The sequence below is a fragment of the Heteronotia binoei genome, chromosome 10 (assembly GCF_032191835.1).
Source record: "Heteronotia binoei isolate CCM8104 ecotype False Entrance Well chromosome 10, APGP_CSIRO_Hbin_v1, whole genome shotgun sequence".
Taxonomy (NCBI): Eukaryota; Metazoa; Chordata; class Lepidosauria; order Squamata; family Gekkonidae; genus Heteronotia; species Heteronotia binoei.
Window position 1 is genome coordinate 1,704,590 of NC_083232.1, and position 25,615 is coordinate 1,730,204.

At 50.0% G+C, this 25,615-nt stretch overlaps 1 protein-coding gene across 1 annotated transcript in view; it reads left to right on the forward strand.

Moving 5' to 3' along the window:
• SMARCC1 (SWI/SNF related, matrix associated, actin dependent regulator of chromatin subfamily c member 1) overlaps window positions 1-25,615 on the forward strand; it is a 165,434-nt gene continuing 139,819 nt past the window's right edge. Inside the window, exons 1-7 of the mRNA XM_060248243.1 lie at window positions 1-91; window positions 500-693; window positions 8,057-8,176; window positions 14,868-14,953; window positions 18,419-18,500; window positions 19,512-19,604; window positions 22,681-22,750. Coding sequence (XP_060104226.1) covers window positions 1-91; window positions 500-693; window positions 8,057-8,176; window positions 14,868-14,953; window positions 18,419-18,500; window positions 19,512-19,604; window positions 22,681-22,750 — 736 coding nt within the window. The remainder of the gene's footprint in view (window positions 92-499; window positions 694-8,056; window positions 8,177-14,867; window positions 14,954-18,418; window positions 18,501-19,511; window positions 19,605-22,680; window positions 22,751-25,615) is intronic.

Here is a 25,615-nt window from a genome sequence, read left to right on the forward strand (position 1 = left end):
ATGCGCGGCCGAGAAGGGTCCGCGGCGCGCGCGAGAGAGGGGGCAATTGTCCGAGGAGAGCGGCGCAGGCGCAAACGGGCCCGGCCTGGAAGTGCGGCTCATGCGCAGGAGGCGGAGTGGGCGGGGCCGGCGAGGGCCGTGGCGCGCATGCGCCGCACCGCCCTGCCGCCCGCGAGCCAGCGAGAGGAGCCGGCGGGCCGCGCGCGCGGGCGGGGAAGGCGGCGAGGGAGGGAGCGAGCGAGCGCCTGCCTGGAGGGGAGCGTCGTCCCTGCGCGTGCGCGCGGCGATTGGCGGCGGTGTGGCAGCCGCCGCGGCCTCCCGCGGGCTCTGCGCATGCGCGGGGGCAGGAGCGTGGGCGGCGTAGGGCCCCGGCGGCGCTGGCGGAGGGGGAGGCGGCGCAGAGGCCGGCGCGGGAGGCCCGCGGGGGGAGGCGGCGCAGGCACCATGGCGGCGGCGGCGGTGGCCGGAGCGGGAGGCGGCCCGGCGGCGCCTGCGGCGGGAGGAGGAGGCGGCGGCGGCGTGGCGGGAGGCCCCGGGTCGGTGGGCTCGGCCGCCTCCTCCTCGGCCGCCGCCAGCCCCCTGTCGCTGTCGCGCCGCAAGGACGGGGGCCCCGCCGCCAAGTTCTGGGAGAGCCCCGACACCGTCGCCCACATCGACGCCGCCCGCGCCTGGCTCCACAAGCACTGCAAGAAGGTGAGCGGGCGGGAGGGCTCCCGGGGGCGGCGGGAGGGAGGGCGGGAGCCACTGGCCCCGCGCGGTCCCCTGCCCTCGTCTCCTTTGCAGGCGCTGCAAGAAGGTCAGAAGGGGGAAAGGCTGCTCTGGGGCGGCCGCCGGGAGGGAGGGCGGGGGGGCTCCCGGTGGCGGCGGGAGGGGAGGGGGAGGGGACGCCGGGAGGGGAGGGAGCCACTGGCCTCGCGCGGTCCCCTTCCTTGTGGGCGGCCCGCCCTCGTCTCCTTTGCAGGCGCTGCAAGAAGAAGGGGGAAAGGCTGCTCTGGGGCGGCCGCCGGGAGGGAGGGTGGGGGGGCTCCCGGGTGCGGCGGGAGGGCTCCCGGGATGGGAGTGGGATCTGCTGGCCCCGCGCGTCCCCCCTCCTTCCCCGTGGCTCCTCCTCCTGGTCTCCAGCTGGATGCAAGAAGGTGAGGAGGGAAGAAGAAGAAGCCGCCGCTGCCGCCTCGCCTCGGCCCCTGTCCGCCCTCCTTCCTCATGGCCTCCTCCGCGTTGTCCCCGCCTGGATGTCCCCGACCCAGAGGGCGGCTGAACGGAGCAGGAGTCAAGCGCACCTTTAAGACCAACAAAGTTTTATTCGGAAGGGAAGCTTTCGTGGGCTAGAAACACGCTTCTTCAGCCAGTCTGCACCCCTGATCCCCTCCTCGGAAGAAGTGTGTGTTTAGCGCACGAAAGCTTCCGTTCGGAATAAAACTTTGTTGGTCTTAAAGGTGAGCCTTGACTCCTGCTTTGTTCAAGCAGAAGGGGACGTGCCCGTTGGGCTTCCTGGCTTGCACACAGGCTAATCCCGGGGAGACCATTCCCACAGGCCCAATGGAATGGCAGAGGCGGCTTGCAGGGGATCCCTCGCGTGCCCTGAGTGTGGGCTGGAGGTGCCCTGTGCGGGCTGGCCAAGGGCACAGGGCCGTAGTCGGAGTTTAAACTTGATGGGGCCACAGGCAGGATTTTTTGTTGAGCGTCTTCTCTCAAAATATCTTGTGAGTGCCTCTAAAAATGCCGCATTATCCTTTTTATTAATGCAAAGTTATGCCCCAGCTTTCATCTTCTCCTTATCAGGCTGGGTGGTAGGGGCCGTGGGGAGGAGAAAGAAAGGGGTTAAGGCCTCTTGAACAGAGCAGCAGCAAGCGATTCATGGGGCCAGAAAGGTTACTTGGGGGTTTGATAGGTGGGGCTGGACCCCACACTGTAGCTGTGGGCCTGGGTCACACACACGCCCTGAATAAGGTGCTTTCTGTCCACTTTCAGGGCACTCTGCAGCTGGATTGGACTGCCTGAAATGGCAAAATCCCTTGGGAAGGATTGCTAAACTGCCTTGAAAGTGGACAGGCTTGAAAGCGCATGTGTGAAGCGCCTGATTTGCAAAACAAAGCCCTCAGGCAGCTGGAGGAGACAGGCTGGGCCTGGGCTGGCCAAGGGGGCTGTCTGCCAGCGCAGGAGATGGCTCTGTCAGGAAGATTGACCTTTGTGGGCAGCTCCAGACAGCTCTGGGTCTTTCTTAATGCAAGGCATTAAACCCCTGTGGACTCCCCCCCCCCCAAGACTGCCCAGGGCAGACCCGGAAGCACAAGCATGTAAAAGAGAGGGGCAGGAGCCAGTGAAGTCCATAGTACCAAAACATCGCTGCCGCTGGAGAAGCACATGAGTCAAAAAGGAAGTGTTACAGGTGTGCATGGAAGTTGTGAAGGAAGACAGTCAGGGAACAGGCTGTCGTTATTATCAGTGCAAGAATCAGTGCAAAATATTAGGAAATCTTACAACTAAAGGCAGTGTTCTTTAAACAGAATCCCAACCTTTAAAGTCCTCGTAGCAGAGGGACCAGGTGCCTGGTATGTTGCTGAAAGGGGCTCGCCCGTGGCGGTGGTTATGCAAGGCCCCATGCTTGGGAGGGATGGGCTGAATCGAGCAAATCCAGCAGTGGCAGTTGGGAGCCATGCTGCGAAACACCAGGCGTGCACGGATCCAAAACTGTTTTAGGAGCCTCTTGGATCCGGCTGAAATACCACATCACCTAGGGAACTGCTGAAGTCCCACATCTTTGATCTCATTCTCCTTGAGGAGAACAACAAAGGGAACTTAAGTTTTAAAATACCAGGGGGCTGCGTTTTTCCTCCTTTTGCATTTCCTATTCTTGTTTCTAGTGCAGCATTTCTTCACCAAAACATTGGAAAAAGCCTTTAAACTTTCGCTTTACACAGTGGAGGTAGAAACTGGGTGTTGTCATTGTAGCAAGTTAGGGTTCTGTTGGCACTTGAATCCTTACTGTGGGATAGAGCTTGTATTTAATTTTCTTTGAAAGGGGAAATGTGCAACAGTACTTGAAGAGCCCAGGGGCACCTTTAAGACCAACACAGTCTTAATTCTGGGTATAAGCTTTCACGTGCACGCACACTTCCCACAAAAGTTTATATCTAGTATTAAACTTTGTTGGTCTTAAAGGTGCATGGTGATCTTGGAGTGTGAGGAGTGTCTTGTTTCTGTAGCTCTAACCTTGTTTTTGTAAGATTGTCCAGCTGTTAGCCATACATAGCTATTAGTCTGTTGTGTTCTGAGGTTTCTGAGAAGAGCCCCGTGGCGCAGAGTGTTAAAGCTGCAGTACTGCAGGCCTAAGCTCTGCTCACGACCTGAGTTCGATCCCCGGTGGAAGCTGGGTTTTCAGGTAGCCAGCTCGAGGTTGACTCAGCCTTCCATCCTTCCGAGGTTGGTAAAATGAGTCCCCAGCTTGCTGGGGGAAAAGCGTAGATGACTGGGGAAGGCAATGGCAAACCACCCCGTCAAAAGTCTACCGTGAAAACGTGAAAGCAACGTCACCCCAGAGTTGGAAATGACTGGTGCTTGCACAGGGGGCCTTTCCTTTCCATCTGAGGTTAGGTCCTAGTGAACTTCTTCAGCTATTAAAGGAAAAGGCAGGAAAGAGCTGTGAGAGGGAGGGAGTGCAACAGACCCTCCTAATGGCTCTGTGAAGTGGGTAATCTTCAAGGAAAATGAAACCTCTGCAAAACCCTAGGAACCTCTTTGCAGTTCATCATTCCCATGAGCACAGAATTTGTGATTCCTTGGAAGGGAGAAAAGCAGACCCATATTCAACTTTTGTAGGTATGAACAAGGATCCCGTAGAAGACAGGATCTGAGGAAGGTGATGGTCAGGACTTTTTGGCAATTGCTGGCATTTCCCACTTTAAAAATGCTGTATCTGAGCTTTTCTTGTTGGGCTACTTTTTACTTGGTATCTCAGTGTCAGTTGATGGCAAACAGGGAGTCATAGGTAGTTGTGATGAATTATAAAGTAATTTGTTGAAAGACTTCTGTGAGTGATCAAATTTCTAGATGTCTTGGCCACAGTCTGGCCTGGCCAGAGAAATAAAAGGCAAATAACCCATTTGTGAAGGAGTGTGAGTTTCTCCTTCACTCCTGACTTGTCTGGAGGAAGCTGAAAGAGTGAGGCATTGTTGGTTCAGAGGGCCGGAGGGGTGAGATCCCTTGGGAGGGAGAGTCTTCTCAAAATTCTGTCCTCTTTACAATCCTTATAGAACAGGAGTGGCCAAACTTGCTTAACGCAAGAGCCGCATAGAATAAACCTCAGATATTTGAGAGCCACAAGACATGAATGTCAGATATTTGAGAGAAGGAAGGAAGGAAAATAGATGAGTAGAGGGAGAAGTGGAAATAAAACAACTTTAATTTTAAATGTGATCTCCAAAAGCAGGCTGGCTTGGCTTGGAGAAGTGATTTAAAGAGACAAACGTCTTCTCCAACCCAGTCAATGGGGTTGTGGGGGCTTTAAGAGTCACACAATATGTATGAAAGAGCCACTTGTGGCTCCTGAGCCACAGTTTGGCCACCTCGGTTATAGAGTTTCATGTTTTTTAACTAGCTGTATTTGATTAGTATAAGCCAGGCTTTGGAAGCCCCTTTCTTTTGCTTTTAGGCAGGATTTTAATTTTTCTTTCTTTCAGAATGAAAGAACTTTGCACTACATTTTGATTGTCTTATAAATCTGCTTCATGGCTTCAGGACTGTACAGGCAACTGTGTTTTCAGTGGGGCCTGGGATGTTGGTCCTCTGGTACTGTTGCTGGTTTTGTTTTCTCCTTCCTTGGTTTCTTGTGGCAAAGCCAGCTCCGTTTTGCGCGGCGGCTGCAGGAGTTTTGTGGGAGGAGGCACTAAGCTGGGAGAAATGATTATTGCGTAAGGTACTCAGGAGGTTTCATTTCTGGATCACGGTTTGAACTGGCAGGTGAGCCTCGAACAAAGGAAGGGGAGGAGGAGAAGCTGCCCTGCAGGTCTCTGATTGTGCTGGGTTGAAAAGATCCTCAGTTTGAGTTTCAAGAGCGCTCTTGGCCGGGGGCGGGGGGTGCGATGTGTGCTCATTAATTAGCATTGTTTGCTTAATGTGCTCTGTTACTTTTGGTCCAGAAATAGCGATTACCAGATCCCCGGTTGAAGAATAGAATCTTAAACACGTTGAATAGGAGGCAGGCGTCTCCGAATGCAGTCGCCCTTGGTAACCGTACCTTTTACTCTGGGGACTGCCCGCCCCAGCACAAAGTGAGAGACAGCTGGGGAGTCATATCTGACCTCATCCTGGGCTTTGGAGGCCCTTGAAAGCGGCAGCAGCAGGGCGAGGGTGAGTGTCAGCAGATGCGGTGACACGTGCTCACCCGCCAGCAGGATGAAGAATGAGGGGGTAAAGCCAAGGGTCTTTGTGGAAGGGGCAGGCTTAAAAGGATGAGCTACTTTGGAGCTGCAGGCCGACGGGACATTTCTCCTACGTTGCACCCACTGGTGGTATTTTTTTTAGAAAAGGAAGCCCAGTTGCATCATTACAGAATACAGCCGCACGCAGTTCATTGCGTCTGTTCAGGTTCCAGTGTGGTAGGAATAAAAACCCACTTCTCAAGTTGTTCCCCCTCCCCCCCCCCCCCCGTATTGTGTGAACTTGGTTAACGATACAGTCCAGGCGCTTTCAGCCCAGTCTCTTGAAGAGGGTGCGGTACCCATTCCACATTAGACCGAGCTGCTTGCTATAAGTTGGTGGTGTCCCCAGTTGGGGGCTGAGGAGTCAGCTTATCCTGGCAGGATGGCACCCGCAACCCCCCCCCCCCAAATGAGCATTGTTCGATCTAATTCTGCAGTTGGAAATGCAACCTCTTGGTATGTAGCACCTTTTGCCTGCTTTGCAGTCTTCCCATATATGCCCAGGAGGTCGTTACATTCTGCCTCCCAACATCTGCTGGCCATCCTCAGCCCAAGAGACACCTGCCTTGCCTCAACTAGGGCCAGGGTTTTGTCAGTCCTGCCCCAACCTGGTGGAATCAGCTCCCTACAGAGATCCGGGCCCTACCTGGCTTAGTAGCCTTCCGTAGGGTCTATAAAACGGAGCTGTTGCACCAGGCTTTTAGTTGAGGCTGCGGGCGTCTATTTCTTGATCCGGTTGGCCTCCCCTGTCGGCACTGTCACCTGTGCTATAAAACGGAATAACGTCTGCCATCTTTTTGGGATAACATCCTGTCAGGATGTGAGATGGCCAGGCTGGGCGATACGGTGATGATGTGGGAATTTTCTGAGTACTGTTGAATTGTCTGTTCATTAAAAAAAAAAATGTATTTTATTGTTTTGTTCTATGTTGTGCTCCACCCTGAGTTCCACGGGGAATGGGCGGAATAGAAATATGCTAAAATAAGTAAAATAAAATAAATTTGCTTGGTCTGCCAGCTTGCTGGTTATCCATGTTCTTCTCCCTTACGTGTTAAGCTTATCATAACATATAAAAACTCTCCAGAATGTTAAGTTTGACTAGATTGCAGTCGCCAGATTGCTGACTAATTTTAATTATAGCGGTCATATCATGTCCATCTTAATGCAGCTGACCAGGCTGCCGTTTTGTTCTGGACCCAGTTCAAAGTGTTGGCTATTACCTCAATTGGACCACAGTACCCAAAGAACCCAACAACTTCCATACTGTCCAACTTCCACAGTACCCAAAGAACCCAGTCACTTCCATATGACTCCCCAGCTGTTTCAGTGTTGGTTTTCTGAAAAGCACAGGATGTGCATTTGTAAAGTACATTTTTACTTTTTTAAGAGCAGACAGTGAATGTCAGATTTTTCTTTTTTTGTAGAACAAATTTTGGGTCCCATGGCGCTTTAAGACAGTCAAAGGTTTATTTGTGTGCAAGCAGGAGCTCATGCCTTGAATAAACTTTTATGTCAAGAATACAATTTGACAAATTTACAAAAATCTATATATTGGGCAAAAACATCCAAATTTCATTCCAAAAGCATAAGTCACATAGAGAGCATAAAGTCCCAAACAGAAACACTGTTCCTAAGGATGACTCTGAAGAATTCTTTTCAAGAAGTCTATAAGGAGTACTACTACTCAGGAGTAAGTTCCAAACGGAGTCCTTCCACTGATATCGGCTTCCGAAGGAGAAAGTCTTGCCTTCACGCAATCACTGGCTTAACTTGCGTTCCGCTGCATTTGCAGTTTCTTCACAAGCCAACTGACAAGGTCCTCAGACCAGCCTCTCTCAAACGCCCATATTAGACCTTGTCAGTTGGCTTGTGAAGAAGCTGCAAATGCAGCGGGACGCGATTTAAGCCGGTGATCAAAGTCAGTCTTGTCTCCTCAGACTGGCAGCCGCTCTCCAAGGTCTCAAGCTGAGGTTTTTCATGCCTATTTGCCTGGACCCTTTTTAGTTGGAGATGTCGGGGATTGAACCTGGGACCTTCTGCTTACCAAGCAGATGCTCTACCACTGAGCTACCATCCCTCCCTTAAAGTTACCTTCATTTCTTCTGAACATATGAAGCTGCCTTCTACTGAATCAGACCCTCAGTCTATCAGTCAGCTTTGTCTACTCAGACGGGCGGCGGCTCTCCAGGGTCTCAAGCGGAGGTTTTTCACGCCTACTTGCCTGGGCCCTTTTGAGTTGGAGATGCCAAGGACTGAACCTGGGACCTTCTGCTTCCCAAGCAGATGCTCTGCCACTGAGCCACCGTCCCTCCCCAAGATATAAATGGGGCTGTCCTTCATGCTTCTGGCAGCGTGTGCTTTGTTTTCAGTGGAGCGCAGAAGTAATGCCATTAGCAACAGGGCTTCATATGCTGGGTGTGAGTGAATGGCGAGTCAGTAGAACCAGCTGTAAGTGAACTTGGTCAGTTCAAAACCGGGGACGTGAGAGCGGCTGCTTGGATATCTGGTTACCGGCTGCCATTGCACGGCAACTGCGGGAGTGAGAATTAAAAAGCCTTGCTTGGGAGCGTAGAAGTTGCTTGATGCCTTGCCAGATGAGCGTGATTGATGGGGGAATGGCTTTGTTTGCTTTCCAGTATGTTCAAGCAGATGCTCCGACCAATAAAACGCTGGCTGGGCTCGTGGTGCAGCTGCTACAGTTCCAGGAAGATGCCTTTGGGAAACATGTTGCCAATCCTGCCTTCACAAAATTCCCTGTGAGTATCGATGTGCTCTTGTGATGATTCTTCTGCTGATGCGTTTGCAGCCCACTCTGTCCAAAAGAGAGGCTGCTGCAGCTGTTTCCTGCCCCTATCCAGTGTGGACAGCTGCGCTTTAATCCCGCCATTGCCAGGAAATAAAGGCATGTCTGCTCTTTCAGGCGTGTTCAGAAGCACACCTGGAAGAATTTGGCTGTCAGTCTAGACAGAAATCCATGTGGAGCAGGGATCTGTGAATGCTGCAGGACAGATTAGGAAGGTGGTCCTCAGCGCAGGATTTTGAAGATTTTAAGAGCTCAGAAGCTGGGAGGAGGTGTTCCCAAAATGGTGAGGTCCTCTGGGTGCTGTCTTTCTGCTGAGTGGGAGGCTGAATCAGAACCAACCCAAAAGGGCACAAATTAACAAGCGTGCTTTCAGGTTCTTCTGGTGGGATGCGAGGGAGCCGTGCGTTCTGATTAGCATTAGAGAGGCATCCAGATTATGCCTGGTTTTTGTATTTTCTTCTTTTTTTAGCGTCTTGATTTTAAAAAAAATTATAATAATAATAATAAATTGAAATGAAGGACAGGAAAGAAAGAAGGAAGGTGAAAATTATAAGTATCATATTTATTTGTTCATCATAAGGACAAATGGCATGAAAGAGCTTTTATGTTTTCAAAGTGAGAGGAGGAGCCGTTGCTTTTTCATCTCGGAGTCCTATGATTGTTGTGGCTGTGTCACAGCAACCCCACAGAGTTGTTAAAGCAAGAGATAAATGGAAGTAGACATTGGATTTATATTCCGCCCTCCACTCAAGAGTCTCAGAGCGGCTCACAATCTCCTTTACCTTCCTCCACCACAACAAGACACCCTGTGAGGTGGGTGGGGCTGGAGAGGGCTCTCACAGCAGCTTCCCTTTCAAGGACAACCTCTGCCAGAGCTATGGCTGACCCAAGGCCATTCCAGCAGCTGCAAGTAGAGGAGTGGGGAATAAAACACGGTTCTCCCAGATAAGAGTCCTGCACTTAAGCACTACACCAAACTGGCTCTCTATTAGAGCTATGGCTGACCCAAGGCCATTCCAGCAGGTGCCAGTGGAGGAGTGGGGAATCAAACCTGGTTCTCCCAGATAAGAGTCCGCACACTTAACCACTACACCAAACTGGCTCTCTGTTAGAGCTATGGCTGACCCAAGGCCATTCTAGCAGGTGCAAGTGGAGGAGTGGGGAATCAAACCCGGTTCTCCCAGATAAGAGTCCATGCACTTAACCTCTACACCCAACTGGCTCTCTATTAGAGCTCTGGCTGACCCAAGGCCATGCCAGCAGGTGCAAGTGGAGGAGTGCGGAATCAAACCCGGCTCTCCCAGATAAGAGTCCGTGCACTTAATCACTACACCAAACTGGCTCTCTGTTAGAGCTATGGCTGACCCAAGGCCATTCTAGCAGGTGCAAGTGGAGGAGTGGGGAATCAAACCCGGTTCTCCCAGATAAGAGTCTGTGCACTCAACCTCTACACCCAACTGGCTCTCTATTAGAGCTCTGGCTGACCCAAGGCCATTCCAGGAGGTGCAAGTGGAGGAGTGGGGAATCAAACCCAGTTCCCCCAGAAAAGAGTCCATGCACTTAACCACTACACCAAACTGGCTCTCTATTAGAGCTCTGGCTGACCCAAGGCCATTCCAGCAGGTCCAAGCGGAGGAGTGGGGAATCAAACCTGGTTCTCCCAGATAAGAGTCCGCACACTTAACCACTACACCAAACTGGCTCTCTGCTTGGATATCTAATTACTGGCTGCCATTGCATGGCAACTGTGGGAGTGAGAATTAAAAAGCCTTGCTTGGGAGCGTAGAAGTGGTTTGCCAATGCCCACCTCTTGAACTTCCTTGGTGGTCTCCCATCCGGGGCTGACCCTGCTTAGCTTCTGAGATCTGACAAGATCAGGTCATCCGAGTCCGGGCTCTTTGATTGTACTTGATCTTTTTTGCGTGTGAATGGCTTAAGGGAACTTCGCACACAGGAAGCGTTATGTCATCTGAAGGCTGTAGCAATCTATGAACTGGAGAGGCTTTTCTTTCACAGGCAATATACCCTCCCCTTTTTGGCTTAACATCAGGCTTGAGGAACAGTTCTGGAGAACACAACGGATGTAAGCAGACATCCGTTTTGTCTCCATGTGCATGCGTCCAGCTCCAGCACATCAGCTTCCCATTTTTCAAGTGGGGAAAGAGTCTGTTAAATATAGTGTGCGAACAATGTGCCCGGAAGGGAAGGTGAAGGTAATTTTTTTTTTAAAGATGGAGTCTACTACTAGCCTTTGTAGTAATCAGTCTGGTTTTAAATCTACGTTTAGTGCCCACTGCAATCTCTTCAAGCATGGGAGATTTTTGTACACCTACTTTATGTTGTACTCTCCCAGGCAAACAGTGTAAATGTCCCCCCCCCACCACCACCACACATGGGCTCTTGTGGAATCCTTAAATCACAATTTTGCATTTTTCTAAATGGGATTTGCTTCCAGACAGCTAGCCTGCTTAGGATTGAACCCTTAGCCTTCAAACAAGCACCTGGAGTCTTGTGTTCAGTTTTGGGCACCACATTTTAAGAAGTATATAGACAAGCTGGAACGGGTCCAGAGGAGGGCGACGAAGATGGTGAGGGGTCTGGAGACCAAGTCCCATGAGGAAAGGTTGAAGGAGCTGGGGATGTTTAGCCTGGAGAGGAGGCGGCTGAGAGGTGATAGGATCCCCATCTTAAAGTACTTGAAAAGCTGTCATATGGAGGATAGTGCGGAATTGTTTTCTGTGGCTTCGGAAGGTAGGACCAGGACCAGTGGGTTGAAATTAAATCAAAAGAGTTTCCGGCTCAACATTAGGAAGAACTTCCTGACTGTTAGAGCGATTCCTCAGTGGAAGAGGCTTCCTCCTTGGGAGGTGGTGGGCTCTCCTTCCTTGGAGGTTTTCAAACAGAAACTAGATGGCCATCTGACAGCGATGAAGATCCTGTGAATTTAGGGGGAGGTGTTTGTGAGTTTAGAGCAATTCCTCAGTGGAACAGGCTTCCTCAGGAGGTGGTGGGCTCTCCTTCCTTGGAGGTTTTTCAACAGAGGCTAGATGGCCACCTGACAGTGATGAAGATCCTGTGAATTTAGGGGGAGGTGTTTGTGAGTTTAGAGCAATTCCTCAGTGGAACAGGCTTCCTCCTTGGGAGGTGGTGGGCTCTCCTTCCTTGGAGATTTTTCAACAGAGGCTAGATGGCCACCTGACAGCGATGAAGATCCTGTGAATTTAGGGGGAGGTGTTTGTGAGTTTAGAGCAATTCCTCAGTGGAACAGGCTTCCTCGGGAGGTGGTGGGCTCTCCTTCCTTGGAGGTTTTTCAACAGAGGCTGTATGGCCATCTGACAGCGATGAAGATCCTGTGAATTTAGGGGGAGGTGTTTGTGAGTTTAGAGCAATTCCTCAGTGGAACAGGCTTCCTCGGGAGGTGGTGGGCTCTCCTTCCTTGGAGGTTTTTCAACAGAGGCTGTATGGCCATCTGACAGCAATGAAGATCCTGTGAATTTAGGGGGAGGTGTTTGTGAGTTTAGAGCAATTCCTCAGTGGAACAGGCTTCCTCGGGAGGTGGTGGGCTCTCCTTCCTTGGAGGTTTTTCAACAGAGGCTAGATGGCCATCTGACAGCAATGAAGATCCTGTGAATTTAGGGGGAGGTGTTTGTGGGTTTCCTGCGTTGTGCAGGGGGTTGGACTCGATGACCCTGGAGGTCCCTTTCAACTCTGTGATTCTAAGCAAACTTGCTTAGTATTCTGGAATGCTTCCAGAGAGCTAAAAGAAGTCTGTTTTGTATCTGAAGAAGTTTGTTTGCTCATACCCAGAATTGAATGTTGGTGGTCCGAGAGGTGCCCCTGGACTCAAATTTTGATCTGCTGCTTCAGACCAACACAGCTCCCCCCACCTGAATGTCTCAGTGTGATAACGCTATTGCTGATACTTAACAATGGGTGTGCTGTTCTCAATATGGAATCAAAGTGGGAATGCTCATAGTACATACATTATGTTCCGTTTAAGTGGAAATGCTGTGGTTTGGTTTTTATTTTATTTATTTTTTTTGCCATCAAGTCACAGCTGACTTATGGTGTCCCTGTAGGTTTTTCAAGACAAGAAACATTCTGAGGTGGTTTGCCATTGCCTGCCCCTGCATCCCAGCCTTGGTATTCCTTGGAAGTCTCTAATCCAAATACTCACCAGGACTGACCCTGCTTAGAGCTTCCGATATCTGATGAGATTGGGCCAGTCTGGGCTCTCCAGATCAGGGCTGAATGATTTAATTGCTCATCAGTGATTAGCAGCTAGTTAGCATGTACGCTCATTCATAGAAATTGACCGGTGCCATACTGAGAAATGTGAAGTGAATGATCTTGATCAGACTTTTTTCCCCCCTTTGGTAATTTAAATCTCAGCTAATTAAAATCACTCAGTGATTTGTAATTTAACTCTCTGAAGGCACAGCATGATACTCCCTCTTGTTACAGAGCCTGTACAATCTCAAAACTTGGGGACAAGTTGAAGGAGCTAGCCTGAGTGACTGGGCACTGAGGGACTCTGTGTCGCTTTGTGTCGCTAGCCCGTTTATGTAACTTGTGAGGGGGCCAGGAGAATGGAGGCAGGATCCGGTTTCACTACCTCTGAAGTTTCTTGTTACAAACGAACAACATTGATGTTTCTCTAAAAGACAAGAATGAAAGCCCATCAAATACAATGAAAATTCTGAATGCGTCCTTTCATTCCAGTGTAATAAATTGCCTAGAACATTCCTCTTCATAGAGGAATTCCATTCCAGGCAGTTTGGTGTAGTGGTTAAGTGTGTGGACTCTTATCTGGGAGAGCCGGGTTTGATTCCCCCCTCCTCCACTTGCAGCTGCTGGAATGGCCTTGGGTCAGCCGTAGCTCTAATAGAGAGCCAGTTTGGTGTAGTGGTTAAGTGCATGGACTCTTATCTGGGAGAACCAAGTTTGATTCCCCACTCCTCCACTTGCACCTGCTGGAATGGCCTTGGGTCAGCCGTAGCTCTAATAGAGAGCCAGTTTAGTGTAGTGGTTAAGTGTGTGGACTCTTATCTGGGAGAACCGGGTTTGATTCCCCACTCCTCCCCCACTTGCAGCTGCTGGAATGGCCTTGGGTCAGCCAGAGCTCTGGCAGGAGTTGTCCTTGAAAGGGCAGCTGCTGGGAAAGCCCTCTCAGCCCCACCCACCTCACAGGGTGTCTGTTGTGGGGGAGGAAGGGAAAGGAGATTGTGAGCCGCTCTGAGACTCTTCGGAGTGGAGGGCAGGATATAAATCCAATATCTTCATCTACCTCACAGGGTGTCTGTTATGGGGGAGGAAGGGAAAGGAGATTGTGAGCCGCTCTGAGACTCTTTGGAGTGGAGGGCGGGATATAAATCCAATATCTTCATCTACCTCACAGGGTGTCTGTTGTGGGGGAGGAAGGTAAAGGAGATAGTGAGCCCCTCTGAGACTCTTCGGAGTGGAGGGCGGGATATAAATCCAATATCTTCATCTACCTCACAGGGTGTCTGTTGTGGGGGAGGAAGGGAAAGGAGATTGTGAGCCACTCTGAGACTCTTCGGAGTGGAGGGCAGGATATAAATCCAATATTTTCATCTACCTCACAGGGTGTCTGTTGTGGGGGGGGGGGGAGGTAAAGGAGATTGTGAGCCGCTCTGAGACTCTTCGGAGTGGAGGGCGGGATATAAATCCAATATCTTCATCTACCTCACAGAGTGTCTGTTGTGGGGGAGGAAGGTAAAGGAGATTATGAGTCACTCTGAGACTCTTTGGAGTGGAGGGCGGGATATAAATCCAATATCTTCGTCTACCTCACAGGGTGTCTGTTGTGAGGGGGAAGGAAGGTAAAGGAGATTGTGAGCTGCTCTGAGACTCTTTGGAGTGGAGGGCAGGATATAAATCCAATATCTTCTTCTAAACATTAAGCTTGAGACTGCAATACTACGAATCTGTATACTAAGAATCTTAGTTCTACTGTTAACATTTAAAAGGGCAGTGTGCATTCTGTTTCTCCAGTGAGGCTCAGAAAGATACAGTTTTAGTACAATACTTAGCAACTTTCTCTGTAGTCTGGTGCGATTTATCTATAAGGAGTACAGTAAGATAGAATTTTCACGTATGTCTTTGTAAAAAAAAGAAGAAGAAGAAGAAGTAGTAGTAGCATAAAAGGACATGCCCTAAATATCACCTTTGTAATATTTATATCTCTGGTACCTCATATTACATTTTATGACATGCATGGCCGTACCCTACAAAGTGATATTTATGTCAGATCCGGCCCTCATAACAAATGAATTTGACACTTTTGGGTTAGAGCATCAGGCAAGGATCTGGGACACCTTGGTTAGAAAAAGCCCCACTTTGCCATTGAAGTCTGCCAGTCACACAGACTGTGAAAATCAAACGGAAGAGAGGAAAATGGTGTCAACTGCGTCAGGTGCTCATTGGGGGAAAACAGGAATATAAACCAAGGGAATAAATTATACATTTGGGGAATGGGAGAAGAACTGATTTTGAAGCTGGAGCCATGGTGATTATTATAAGCCGTTGCTTGGGTGACAGGCAGCCTTGTGCGTGGTTGTTCTGTGGTGTTTGCATCTGATTGGAGAGTCTGGGCGTCACACTGGGACTTCTTTCTCTTCTAGGCAAAGTGCTTCATGGATTTCAAAGCTGGAGGAACACTGTGTCACATTCTTGGTGCTGCTTATAAGTATAAAAACGAGCAAGGATGGTGAGCCTTTTTTTATCGTTTCCTCTTCCTCTTCAAGAGGTTTTTGTTTGACTTGAACTGGCGTTGTAGTTCTGTGTGCTCACGTTTCTTTATGATACGGTATTGTGTTGTGATTTTATTGATTTGCCTTAATTTATTATCTTAATTTATTATAACCTGGTCAGAGAACTTCTAATGTGGAAGGATATAAAATGTTTTAAATGAATAATAAGAGCCCTGCTGGATCAGACCAGTGGTCAGGCAGTTCCTCTGGAGGGCCAACAACAGGGCAGAGAGGCAGAGGCCTTCCCCTGAGAAGAGCATCAGAGGAGCCCTGCTGGATCAGACCAGTGAGGGTCCATCTAGTCCAGCCTCCTTCCTCACACAGTGGCCAACCAGTTCCTCTGGAGGGCCAACAACAGGGCAGAGAGGCCGAGGCCTTCCCCTGAGAAGAACATCAGAAGAGCCCTGTGGATCAGACCAGGGAGGGTCCATCTAGTCCAGCCTCCTGTCTCACACAGTGGCCAGCCAGTTCCTCTGGAGGGCCAACAACAGGGCAGAGAGGCTGAGGCCTTCCCCTGAGAAGAACATCAGAAGAGCCCTGCTGGATCAGACCAGTGAGGGTCCCTCTAGTCCAGCCTCCTGTCTCACACAGTAGCCAGCCAGTTCCTCTGGAGGGCCTACAACAGGGCAGAGAGGCCGAGGCCTTCCCCTGAGAAGAACACCAGAAGAGCCCTGCTGGGTCAGACCAGTGAGGGTCCATCTAGTCCAGCCTCCTTCCTCACACAGTGGCCAACCAGTTCCTCTGGAGGGCCAACAACAGGGCAGAGAGGCAGAGGCCTTCCCCTGAGAAGAGCATCAGAGGAGCCCTGCTGGATCAGACCAGTGAGGGTCCATCTAGTCCAGCCTCCTGTCTCACACAGTGGCCAGCCAGTTCCTCTGGAGGGCCAACAACAGGGCAGAGAGGCTGAGGCCTTCCCCTGAGAAGAACATCAGAAGAGCCCTGCTGGATCAGACCAGTGAGGGTCCCTCTAGTCCAGCCTCCTGTCTCACACAGTAGCCAGCCAGTTCCTCTGGAGGGCCTACAACAGGGCAGAGAGGCCGAGGCCTTCCCCTGAGAAGAACACCAGAAGAGCCCTGCTGGGTCAGACCAGTGAGGGTCCATCTAGTCCAGCCTCCTGTCTCACACAGTGGCCAGCCAGTTCCTCTGGAGGGCCAACAACAGGGCGGAGAGGCTGAGACCTTCACCTGAGAAGAACATCAAAAGAGCCCTGGTGGATCAGACCAGTGAGGGTCCCTCTAGTCCAGCCTCCTGTCTCACACAGAGGCCAGCCAGTTCCTCTGGAGGGCCCACAACAGGGCAGAGAGGCTGAGGCCTTCCCCTGAGGAGAACATCAGAAGAGCCCTGCTGGATCAGACCAGTGAGGGTCCCTCTAGTCCAGCCTCCTGTCTCACACAGTAGCCAGCCAGTTCTTCCGGAGGGCCTACAACAGGGCAGAGAGGTCGAGGCCTTCCCCTGAGAAGAACACCAGAAGAGCCCTGCTGGGTCAGACCAGTGAGGGTCCATGTAGTCCAGCCTCCTGTCTCACACGGTGGCCAACCAGTTCCTCTGGAGGGTCAACAACAGGGCAGAGAGGCTGAGGTCTTCCCCTGAGAAGAACACCAGAAGAGCCCTGCTGGGTCAGACCAGGGAGGGTCCATCTAGTCCAGCCTCCTGTCTCACACGGTGGCCAACCAGTTCCTCTGGAGGGCCAACAACAGGGCAGAGAGGCTGAGGCCTTCCCCTGAGAAGAACACCAGAAGAGCCCTCCTGGATCAGACCAGGGAGGGTCCAACTAGTTCAGCATCCTGCCTCACACCATGGCCAACCAGTTCCCCTGGAGGGTTAACAACAGAGGCTGAGGCCTTCCCCTATTGCTGCCTCCTGGCTTTGGGATTCAGAGATTTAGTGCCTCTGAATGTGGAGATTCCCCTTAGTCACCATGACTAGTAGCCAGTGACAGACCTATCCTCTGTTAATCTATCTAATTCCGTTTTAAGGTGGTCGATTCCTGTGGCCATCACTACAACCTCTGGCAGTGAATTCCACATCTTAAGTGGATAAGTCACTAGATTTAGTAACATTTTAATAGTTACATTTGAGTCCGGGAGCATCTTAGAGATAATTAAGGCTTTGTTGGCATAAGCTTTTGAGAGCCAACATTCCTATGCCAGATTTCTGATGAAGAGTACTTTGATTCTCAAAAGCATCTGCCTTGGAAAATCTTGTTGCTCTTTATGCTCCTGGACTCAAATCTAGCTGTTCTAACTGCAGACCAGCGAGGCTAGAGAGCCAGTGTGGTGAAGTGGTTTGATGCCACACTCCTCCTCCACATGCAGCCAGCTGGGTGGCCTTAGGCTGTCACAGCTCTCCAAGAGCTCTCTCAGCCCCACCTACCTCCCAGGGTGTCTGTTGTGGGGAGAGGAAGGAAAGGCGATTGGAAGCCCTTCCAAGACTTCTTTGGGTGGTGAAGGGTGGGGTATAAAACCAGCTCTTCTTCTTTTCCATCCCTACCCAGATCAGCATGCCATTCTAGATAGTGTTTGTGGCTGTGATCTTTGAGCAGGTTGCTTCTTGCTTTTCCTCATGGGCAAAAGCCCCTCCGTTGCCGTGGCTGCAAGAAATACACCTTTAGAGAGCCAACACTTTCATGGCTTCGGAGGTTAAAATATTTACACTGCAGCTACTTAAAAGATCTAAAAGTTTCAGAAACTTTTAGATTTGTTCCAGAAATATTGTGAATATGTGAAGTATTTGAGAGAGAGAGCTGCAGACTGCTGCATTGTTTGCTCCCTTTGCGTTTTGCCATCTGAAGGGTAGGAGGAAACAAAGCTGAAAATAGAAAATATCCGGAGAAAAGAGAAAGTATTTGAATAGAAAGGGTCTTACACAGCTACAAAGGAATTTCAAAGGGAGATTAGAAACAGAGAGACTGCTGAATTGCGACTGATAATAAAACTCACGACAGTGCATCCACCTGGGCTGAATCGAGATGTAGGTTTCCTGTTTCGTTACCAGTGCTCATTTCTCTACACCTATTTCCTCTATGCATGTCACACGTAAATCTAATCACACCTTCTTTTGTCATTTGCCTGCTAATATTTTTTGGCATCTGAAATCACTCCGCTTTCCAATATAAAGGACCGATGGAGTCACATTCTAGCTGAATCTGAAGAAGTGAGCAGGGGCTCACAAATGCTCCTCCCCTGCCACAAATTTTGTTAGTCTTTAAGGTGCTCCGGGACTCTTAGTCTTTCCTACTGCTGCTATAACATTAGAAGCCTATTGAGATACAGTTACACACTGATATTAAGCTGTCCAGTGGGGTATTGGCATAAATATTACATAGTTTGTCTTCAGTATCCACTGGAGTTAATCAGTATCTAATGCTATAAATTGAATCCTGCTATTCCAAGTGCTCTGTGTGTTTTTTCTTTCCTTTGCAGGCGACGGTTTGACTTGCAGAATCCTTCCCGCATGGATCGCAACGTAGAAATGTTTATGAACATTGAAAAAACATTAGTGCAGGCAAGTATTCTACAAATGCCAATCTATAACTTTGAAATAGCTTTCTAACTTCAAGGCTTGTTCTGAGTCTGGCCAGCTTGGCAATTGCAGATGTTGCTGAGAAGATCTGTTGAATTGCATGTGTGTTTGTAACCTGCCTAGTTATCCCATTAAGGATGGGGAGAACCAGTTGGAAGCAGGAGGAGGGACATGCAGGGATAAAAAGCTTGTAGTTAAGAGTTCCTGAAAGGAAGAAGAAGAAGAAACTGGATTTATATGCTGCCCTCCACTCTGAATCTCAGAGTGACTCACAATCTCCTTTATCTTCCTCCCCCACAACAGATACCTTGTGAGGTGGGTGCGGCTGAGAGGGCTCTCAAAGCAGCTGCCCTTTCACGGACAACTCTCTGCGAGAGCTATGGCTAACTCAAGCCCATTCCAGCAGCTGCAAGTGGAGGAGTGGGGAGTCAAACCTGGTTCTTCCTGATAAGAGTCCAGACACAACCACTACACTAAACTGGCTCTCTATTAGAGCTATGGCTGACCCAAGGCCATTCCAGCTGCTGCAAGTGGAGGCGGGGGGGAATCAAACCTGGTTCTCCCAGATAAGACTCCACGGACTTAACCACTACACCAAACTGGCGCTCTATTAGAGCTACGGCTGACCCAAGGCCATTCCAGCAGGTGGAAGTGGAGGAGAGAGGAATCAAACCCAGTCCTCCCAGATAAGAGTCCAGGCACTTAACCACTACACCAAACTGGCTCTCTATTAGAGCTCTGACTGACCCAAGGCCATTCCAGCCGGTGCAAGGGGAGGAGTGGAGAATCAAACCCTGTTCTCCCAGATAAGAGTCCGCACACTTAAGCACTACACCAAACTGGCTCTCTATTAGAGCTACGGCTGACCCAAGGCCATTCCAGCAGGTGCAAATGGAGGAGAGGGGAATCAAACCCGGTTTGCCAGAGGTGGGCTGTGCGGTGCTTTCCAGGCGCATAAATTTGATTTGCTTCTTTCTGATTTTCCCCTTCCAGAATAACTGTCTGAGCAGACCAATCATCTACCTCGTTCCAGATATTGAGCTGAAGCTGGCCAATAAACTAAAGGACATTGTCAAACGACACCAGGTAAAAGGCAGAAAAGGTCCACTTGTGGATTGGGTGTGGTACAGTCAACCAAAGGCTGGTCTTTCTGGGGGAGGGAATAGGAATTCTAAAAACAATTAGTGTTGGATGGGGGTAGACTTAAGCAACAGGAAAAGGCCAACGGAGGTTCTGTTAGACTTGCTGTGTGCCATTTACCAAGGCCTTCAGCCACTTTCCTCAGTTATCCCACCTGCACAAGGAGGCATTTCTGTTTCTTCCATTCATTGTCCTCACCAGCATGCTTGTCTCTCTCCAGGAGGACTGGGGGGGGGGGGATTCTTGGCTAGGAGAAACAGTGGCCGTTGTGGCTCCTCTTGGCACCAACTCAGAGTGGCCAGCGGCACTGAGAAAGAAGACGACGATGACATTGGATTTATATCCCACCTACTCAGAGTCTCAGAGCGGCTCACAATCTCCTTTCCCTTCCTCCCCCACAACAGACACCCTGTGAGGTGGGTGGGGCTGAGAGGGCTCTCACAGCAGCTGCCCTTTCAAGGACAACCTCTGCCAGAGCTATGGCTGACCCAAGGCCATGCTAGCAGGTGCAAGTGGAGGAGTGGAGAATCGAACCCGGTTCTCCCAGATCAGAGTCCGCACACTTAACCACTACACCCAACTGGCTCTCTATTAGAGCTATGGCTGACCCAAGGCCATTCCTGCAGGTGCAATGGGAGGAGCGGGGAATCAAACCCAGTTCTCCCAGATAAGAGTCTGCACACTTAGCCACTACACCAAACTGTCTCTCTATTAGAGCTATGGCTGACCCAAGGCCATTCCAGCAGGTGCAAGTAGAGGAGTGGGGAATCAAACCCGGTTCTCCCAGATAAGAGTCCACACACTTAACCACTACACCCAACTGGCTCTCTATTAGAGCTATGGCTGACCCAAGGCCATTCCAGCAGCTGCAAGTGGAGGAGTGAGGAATCAAACCCGGTTCTCCCAGATAAGAGTCCACACACTTAACCACTACACCCAACTGGCTCTCTATTAGAGCTCTGGCTGACCCAAGGTCATTCCAGCAGGTGCAAGTGGAGGAGTGGGGAATCACCCGGTTCTCCCAGATAAGAGTCCACGCACTTAATGATGACACCCAACTGGCTCTCTATTACAGCTCTGGCTGACCCAAGGCCATTCCAGCAGGTGCAAGTGGAGGAGTGGGGAATCAAACCCGGTTCTCCCAGATAAGAGTCCATGCACTTAACCACTACACCCAACTGTCTCTCTATTAGAGCTCTGGCTGACCCAAGGCCATTCCAGCAGGTGCAAGTGGAGGACTGGGGAATCAAACCCGGTTCTCCCAGATAAGAGTCCTGCACTTAACCACTATACCCAACAGGCTCTCTATTAGAGCTCTGGCTGATCCAAGGCCATTCCAGCAGCTCCAAGTGGAGGAGTGGGGAATCAAATCCAGTTCTCCCAGATAAGAGTCCTCGCACTTAACCACTACACCAAACTGGCTCTCTATTAGAGCTATTGCTGACCCAAGGCCATTCCAGCCGGTGCAAGGGGAGAAGTGGAGAATCAAACCCGGTTCTCCCAGATAAGAGTCCTGCACTTAACCACTACACCCAACAGGCTCTCTATTAGAGCTATTGCTGACCCAAGGCCATTCCAGCCGGTGCAAGTGGAGGAGTGGGGAATCAAACCCTGTTCTCCCAGATAAGAGTCCATGCACTTAACCACTACACCCAACTGGCTCTCTATTAGAGCTATTGATGACCCAAGGCCATTCCAGCCGGTGCAAGGGGAGGAGTGGAGAATCAAACCCTGTTCTCCCAGATAAGAGTCCGCACACTTAAGCACTACACCCAACAGGCTCTCTATTAGAGCTCTGGCTGATCCAAGGCCATTCCAGCAGCTCCAAGTGGAGGAGTGGGGAATCAAATCCAGTTCTCCCAGATAAGAGTCCTCGCACTTAACCACTACACCAAACTGGCTCTCTATTAGAGCTATTGCTGACCCAAGGCCATTCCAGCCGGTGCAAGTGGAGGAGTGGGGAATCAAACCCGGTTCTCCCAGACGAGAGTCCACACACTTAACCACTACACCAAACTGGGTCTATATTAGAGCTATGGCTGACCCAAGGCCATTCCAGCAGCTGCAAGTGGAGGAGTGGGGAGTCAAACCCGGTTCTCCCAGATAAGAGTCCGCACACTTCGCCACTTAACAGAAGGAGAACCTCTGAAGGCCCCTGGTCACCTGCCCCTCTCCTCTCCCTGCTGTGTGTGTCAGGCAGTGCTTTGTCTTGGCCTCTTGCAGGTGCACAAATACATAGAGTCGCACAGCCCCCAGCAAAACCAGAATAATTTATGGGCAGTTAATTAGTTAATTATAGTTAATTTGTGGGCACTGTTGTCACTGGAAAAGACAATAATGCTAGGAAAAAGTGAAGGCAGCAGGAAACAGGACTCAGTCAAAAAAGCCACACGCACACACACACACACACACACACCCTGTTTGCAAAACCTGAGCCAGGCTGTTAACGGCAGGACATTTGAGAGGCTGTTGGTTCACGGGGTCGCTATAAGTCAGAAGCAACTAGATGCATGGAACACACAACAGAATTGCTTGAGTTGTCCTGCTGCAGTTTTTATCGTGGTCAGCCCTTTACTGAGCCCTTCAAAGCAAGACTGCTGGTGTGCTGTGCTCATATTGGAAAGAGCTAACACCTACATAGCTTGTGCAGTCACTAAGCGTGGATGGTGAAAGGTGCAGCAGGACCCAAGGGAAGAATTTACTGCAATTTTGGTCCAGTCTGAAATGACAGTATGGATAGAAAAGGTTCTGGGTATGGATATAAAATTCTCCAAGCCTGGCAGTTGTAGAAAACTGAGAATTCTGAGTGATGGGTTGGATCTCATCACTTGGTTGTTTGTGTGTGTGTGTGGTGGTGGGGGCTTCCTCCCATAGACAGCAGTGTCACCTTCAGCGAGATGCTACCCAGCTTGGGTTGTATCCCTGGTTTCAGCCTGGGCTATGGTAGTGATACGTTCGCTGAAACGAAACGAGTTCCACTATGTATTGCCGACTCTGCGTCTCTTTTGCTTCCCCCTCCCAGGGCACAGTCACAGATGACAAGTCGAAAGCCACCCACCATGTTTATCCCATTCCTACCTCACTGGATGAAGGTAAACACGCGTATAAACTTGCTCAGAGTTAGCTGATGTGAGACTCGTGCTTTGTATTTATCGTGGGGAGGGAAAGCAGAATGTAGCGCGTTTGCAACGGGACCCCAAATAGTGCAATAACTTTAGAAGTGCGTCCTCCTCCGGAAAGTTTGAGAGCTCCCTGGGGTACTGGGAGGGGCAGCGTGTGCCTGTGCAGACGAATAGCAAGAAGAACGTGAATAAAGGCCGCTTTGCTTTGATGGATCTGGAGGAGTTTTGGGATGAAGGATGCACACAGTAGCACTGCGTCAGCAATCGTGCAGAGCTGTAGGCACAAGAGGCTGGGGGGGGGAGGAATTTAGCGCGCACCTCTTTGAAGAGCAGTGTCTTTTCACAGTAGCGATTGGAATGTTTGTTTGTACTTGTCAGAATCGCTGATAGCCTGAAAGCGAGTGAATTTGTGCAGAGGTTGCGCACTGCCACATCGAAGCTCAAGAGCACACAGCTCAAATGGTGGCATGGGGTGGAACAGGCTTTGTTTGCAACGGCATGTGCTGTGTCAAGCGCCACCCCGCAACATCACAAGGTTGTGCAAAACCCGGATTGAGCGTAGCTCCCCAGAGTAGCTTTGAGTCTGGAGAGCAGGACCGGAGGGTGCCTCTTTGCTGCTGCGCCTGCTTCACGCATCTGGGAGCCCTTCCCCCGCCTGTGCTCACACTCATATGGACCAGCAACGTGTTCGTCCCCTAGCGGGGTGGGGTAGGGCAGGGCCTGTGGCTGGGAGAGGAAGTGGCTGGAGGATATGCGCACAGGTGGGGGAAGGGCGGGCAGGCGGTAGAGAACTCGTGTGGGCAGGGCCACAGCAGTGGGCCCCATTGAAATGCTGGGGCTTGGTGGTGGCTTCCCCCCTCTGACCCTGACTTCAGGACTGCCAGAGAAAAATGGTGTCTGAGAACTCTATTAAAAACAAACTAGTTGGAGTCCAGCGGCATCGTTAAGACCAACAAAGTTGAATTCTGGGTAGAATGAAGCTCAGACTTAAACTTCGTTGGTCTTAAAGGTACCGCTGGACTCAAACGTTGTCCTGCTGATAGATCCAAGCGGGCAGCCGTGTCGGTCTGAAGCGGTTGAACAAAGCAGGAGTCAAGTGGCACCTTTAAGACCAACCAAGTTTTATTCAGAACGAACGCTTTTGTGTGCTCTCTAAGCACATTTCATCAGACGAGGGGGTCAGGTATTTGTCCTGCCGATTCAGTCCGACACAGCAGCCCACCTGAATCTAAGAACAAATCAAGTATGTGAAGGAGCAGGAACTTTCAGATGTGGCCCCGTCTAATGGATGATATCATGTAGACTAAAAGAACCAGTCCTAATTATTTATTCAAAAACACATTTTATGTAATTCTATCATAAACGTTTTTACGTACGATATATTATCAATAATACAATGTAATTATCAAATCTGCAGAAAGGAAGGATTCCAGTTATTAAACATCCATTCAATATTCCGATTACAATGAAGCCCTTAATAAAGTCCAACAAGATTCATGAAGTCCAGACAAAGAATCCGGAGATTTAAGCTTCATTTCGACAGCTGTCTTCCACATACAGACTGTCGCCATCTGCAATCTGAAATTAACCCAAAGGATGCCAGAATTAGGAACCAACACAGTATTTTAAATCTGCTGTCTTTATTTCTTGCTCATAACTCCATGCATTTCAGAAATCTGGCTTCCATCCCAATGCAAAGATGGAGCTCAGCATCTTCCCAGGAACGGTTCTTTTGGTCTTGCACAATAATGTTTCTTTTGATCTACATGGTATTATAATTACAACTACTCCTCCTTGTTGTTGCCCTATTTAATGGATTACAGGGTGCAAGTTTGTGGCCGAAGATAACTTGCTAGTGCTGTGAACTCAACCCGGCCAGCCCCTTAGGGTTGATTAGCTGCAGAAAACAGTTAACGCAAGGGTGTGAAACTCATAAGGGCCAGATCTGATATAAACGAGAGCATGTTAGGTGAGGCCGTGTTGGGCCGGGCCATGTGTGTACCTATTTAAAATTAGGTAGCAGATATAAACTTTTAAAGGACACACAAACACGATTAAAGATTGCTGTTTTTTAACTTAAAATAAAACATGCTTAAAACATTAGCACTTGTTGGTCTTAAAGGTGCTTTCTTTGGGATCCAGGGAACTGGGCGAAGGAAGCTCTAGCTCTTTCCCTCCCTCCCCAGGGGACCAAGAGGCAGAGGAGCCTCAACCAATGGAGAAAACAGAGGTTTTGCTTTGTAGCTCCTGTGCGAATGAGCACGCCTTGTAAAATGAGTTGAGATGCAGAAGGAAGCAAGAGAGAGGGAGAAGGAAGCAGACAAGAGCCAGTTGCTCAGGGCCCTGATAGGAGCCCTTCGGGGGCCTAATTCGGCCCTCAGGCTGTGTGTTCGACACCCCTGAGTTAACGCATCTGGCACTCTGCACTTCAGTTCTGGAATCCAGGCTGGACTGTGTCCTGGTGCTTAAAGAGCAGGAGGAAAAGGAGCTCTAAATTTGGTACTGGGTACTTTTAAAAAAGGACGATTGTGGGAATCAGTCTAGTGAAGTTGGCTTTTGAAAATCTGCGAGGGGGTAGCGCTGGAAGCCTGGAGAATCAAGCCTGTTCACAAGCCCTCCTCCTGCCTTCTCTCATATGGGAACTGCTGACCTGTGATGCGTGTATAATTATGACAATCACGTGTGTGTGTGGGCGGGGGGGGCAGTTTTGTTGTCTCAGTGTTTGGTTGTTACGACCTTTCAAGACTCAAAGCTCTCTAAGGTGATGCTGCTGGGTTCAAATGTCAGTATTCCCGTCTGTTTTGTTTGATGCTTTATTGTAGTTATCACTAATAA